General features: G+C 38.2%; 1 protein-coding gene across 1 annotated transcript; it reads left to right on the forward strand.

Annotated features, from left to right (window-relative positions):
• The first annotated feature begins 859 nt into the window (after positions 1–859).
• Positions 860–1,819, forward strand: LOC100028355 (olfactory receptor 4F3/4F16/4F29-like). Its single transcript, XM_056815681.1, has one exon. It carries the CDS (start codon positions 860–862, stop codon positions 1,817–1,819), a length of 960 nt encoding a protein of 319 aa, XP_056671659.1.
• The last annotated feature ends 1,643 nt before the right edge of the window (positions 1,820–3,462 follow it).

Consider the following 3,462-nt stretch of genomic DNA (forward strand, 5'->3'; position numbering starts at 1 on the left):
TCTAATCTGCTGTCAAGCATCTTCCTTGGAAAGGTCAAGGGATGGGAAAGGTCTTTGGGGCAACCTCATGAAGTTCAAGGGATCAGCACCCCTTAGCAACAGTTGTTGTTATTTTCTTTCTTTAGTTGATGATCTAAAGATACCAGGAATCTTCTCTCTTCAGGGCAAAGGCAATGGAGGCAAGGCTCTGTCACCACAGGTTGGGATCTTGAGCTTAGCTCCTTAGCACCTCTCTCCAGAGTTCACAGGGAAAAGACCCCCTTCTCTCTAATTTCTCCCACAAGCCTCTTCTCCTGCTCCATCTGTTGCTCCCACTCTAGGCAACATTCTAAAAGATGGCTCCTCAACCTCAGTTTTCCTTTCCACACTGTGAATCCTTTTTCTCAGATGTAAGATAAAAATATTAGACTAGGTTAAGCTTGCATATTTCCTTCCATCTCTAAAAACTCATGAATTAATGACTGTAAGAAATTAAATTTGGGTGACATCTATATTCATTAATTAGCTATTCTAAAATTAGCTATGACAGTTATTTTTGTAAATATTTATTTTATATGCATAAACAAAAATGTCAGAGTAGAATACATGAATATAAGGAAATTTTTTATTTTTTATGACTGTGGGATGGGTGAAAAAGTACTAGGAGAAGGAGATGTATGTGGTGATGCCTAATGCTAAAGAGCAAGTTAGTTGAGTACCAATGATTATTTTAATGAATGATTTGTTGTATTTAGCTGTATGCCATGTTGTATGCAATAACTATGAAATTACAGGCACTTCTTTTATGGTCTCCAAATAACTTCTTTTTCACTCTTTTCCTTTTTAGGTTACTTGAGGACTAGTCATGCTGACTTAGATAATGGATTTAAGAAATCAGTCTATAGTTTCTGAATTTGTGTTGATGGGATTCACCAATTCTTGGGTGATACAACTCTTTCTCTTTGTGTTCTCCTCTGTGTTGTTTTTGGCAATTATACTGGGAAACAGCTTGATTGTGCTCATGGTGGCCTTTGACTCTCACTTACAATCCCCCATGTACTTCTTCCTGGCCCAACTCTCTTTCATTGATATGATTGATTCCTGCATGGTGACGCCCAAGATGCTTGCTGACATTTTTAGGAAGCATAAACTCATTTCCTTTGGAGGCTGTGTTTCTCAGATCTTCTTTATTCATGCTGTTGGGGCTACTGAAATGGTGCTTCTCCTAGCCATGGCTTTTGACCGCTATATTGCAATATGTAAGCCCCTCCATTACCTGACTATTATGAACCTAAGAGTTTGCATATCTATTGTGGTCACTTCCTGGATGATTGGAATTTCCCACTCCTTCCTCCAATTGGCTTTTGTGATAAAGTTGCCCTTCTGTGGCCCTAACAAAATAGACAGCTTTTACTGTGATCTTCCACGCTTCATTAGACTTGCCTGCACAGACACTTACAAACTGCAGTTCTTGGTTACTGCCAATAGTGGATTCATCTCTCTGGGAGCCTTTTTCATTTTGATCATTTCATACTTTGTCATCCTGATTAGTGTCAGGCAGCACTCTTCTGGGGGTTCAGCAAAGGCCCTCTCCACACTGTCAGCTCACATTGCAGTGGTGATTTTGTTCTTTGGTCCATGTATCTTTAACTATGTGTGGCCATTTCCCAGATGGCCAGTAGACAAATACCTTGCCCTTTTTGACTCAATTATAACTCCTTTTCTGAATCCCATCATCTACACTTTAAGGAATAAAGACATGAAGGTGGTCATGAAGAAGGTATTGGATCTCATGAGATTAAGGTTTATGAGACTAACAAGATCCCAGATAATCTCTTAAATGCCTAGCTTAGATAATAAGAGGTATTTAGGATATATCTTCCAAGGGCTTCCTACAATTAAGATATGTGGTACTGTCTACAGTATTTGAATTTTAATATATAATTTATATCAAGCTTTTTGAGGCTATAAAATATGTACACCAAGAAAACATAAGGCATTTCCTAATTTCTTTGTGATGTGATTGCCATTTGTTAACTTGGAAATAACACAGAACTATTAAAATAGTCAGAAAAACCAAGTCTTTAATCAGGATAAGTATAAGTCCAGTATTTAATTTTTTACTCATTCAGGTGCCACAACTTTTTCAGGGTAAAAATCCTGGAGTCTGGTGATAATATCCCTGGGAGTGCCACAAACCTGGATGATGACTCCAAGGAACAAAAGAATTTGGGGAACCTATGTACCATTTGGGGCATCCAGGGACAAGGAAAGATGATTGACATTGCTATAGCTACAAGGAAAATGAGAGTGCTCAAATTATATTGACAGAATACAATCAAGCTTGGAAAAGGAATCATAGCTAGAGGCTAGGGTGTAAGAGAAGGGGCTCTTTACAATGGATACTAAAGGATCCTTAGCATATGCTTAGTCCCACTCAACTAGGATTGTCATTCCCCAGAGGGTCCCCCACTCAGTCTGAAACTGCCAGCCTGGGATTCCCTTCAGTGTAGATTTCCATGGGAATAGGGAAAAAGTACAAACTATGGGGTTTCCAACCTATAAGCTAGTTCTGAAACTTGGGGTTCCTCAGATCCCACTAGGCTACAAGTTTGGGATTCCTAGATTCCATGTTGACACATTACATTCAACTATATAATTTGCCAACATCTGAGGGCCAACTAGAATCCCTTTTTGTTAAGCCAAGAAGTAAATGGCTAATAAAGCTAATGTTCTACCCAGTCCTCATCCTTTCTATAGTGCCAAATAACCACTTTTGTTTGACATTGAATACGATCATATTGCTCATTGTGCACAATTCACACTTAAACCCTCATATAATAAACCACACTTGAAGATGATTCTTCTTACCCAAGAAATTAAACAATATCCTCATTCTCTTTTGTCAGAATAATTTCACAAGATGTTATAATCTTAGATTTAAAGCAAAAATTTAAGTAATGTAATCTGATGACTTCATTCTACATATGGGGAAATTATAGCCTAGAAAGGTTAAAAAAAAACGTTCCCCAAATCACACAAGAGTTAAATAGAAGAGTGAGATTTGATTCAGGTCTTCCAATTCCAAATTGCGAATTTTAAAACTATTCCATCCTAATCAGACCATACTTTAGAAGATTTGATTTAGCTATTTCCTCATCAATAACAATAGAGATACTTGGACTAACAGAATCAGGTCTTGGGAACCCTGCATTTCTCTACCCTCCTTAGTTTAACAAGATTAGGAAGGTCTACACCAAACTCAAGATTTAATTATCTGAGGAAATGACCTTCAACAGACATGTGCAGAAAAAGAGAACAGACCCCTGAGCTGTCCTAAGTCAAGGTCAGCTATTAGTGGTACAGATGAGATGCAGGAATGTGAGGTAAAACTGTCTCTATAAGGCAAGTCATTTCCTCTCTCTTTTTGTTTCCCTGGAGAGGTGACTCTGGCTGGCAGCATGCTAGCTGTTCCAACATCTT

This window comes from Monodelphis domestica, chromosome 1 (genome assembly GCF_027887165.1).
Source record: "Monodelphis domestica isolate mMonDom1 chromosome 1, mMonDom1.pri, whole genome shotgun sequence".
NCBI classification, from domain to species: domain Eukaryota; kingdom Metazoa; phylum Chordata; class Mammalia; order Didelphimorphia; family Didelphidae; genus Monodelphis; species Monodelphis domestica.

What these genes read in the sequence shown, in the direction of transcription:
- LOC100028355 (XM_056815681.1), top strand. Translation starts at nt 860, where the DNA reads ATGGATTTAAGAAATCAGTCTATAGTTTCTGAATTTGTGTTGATGGGA.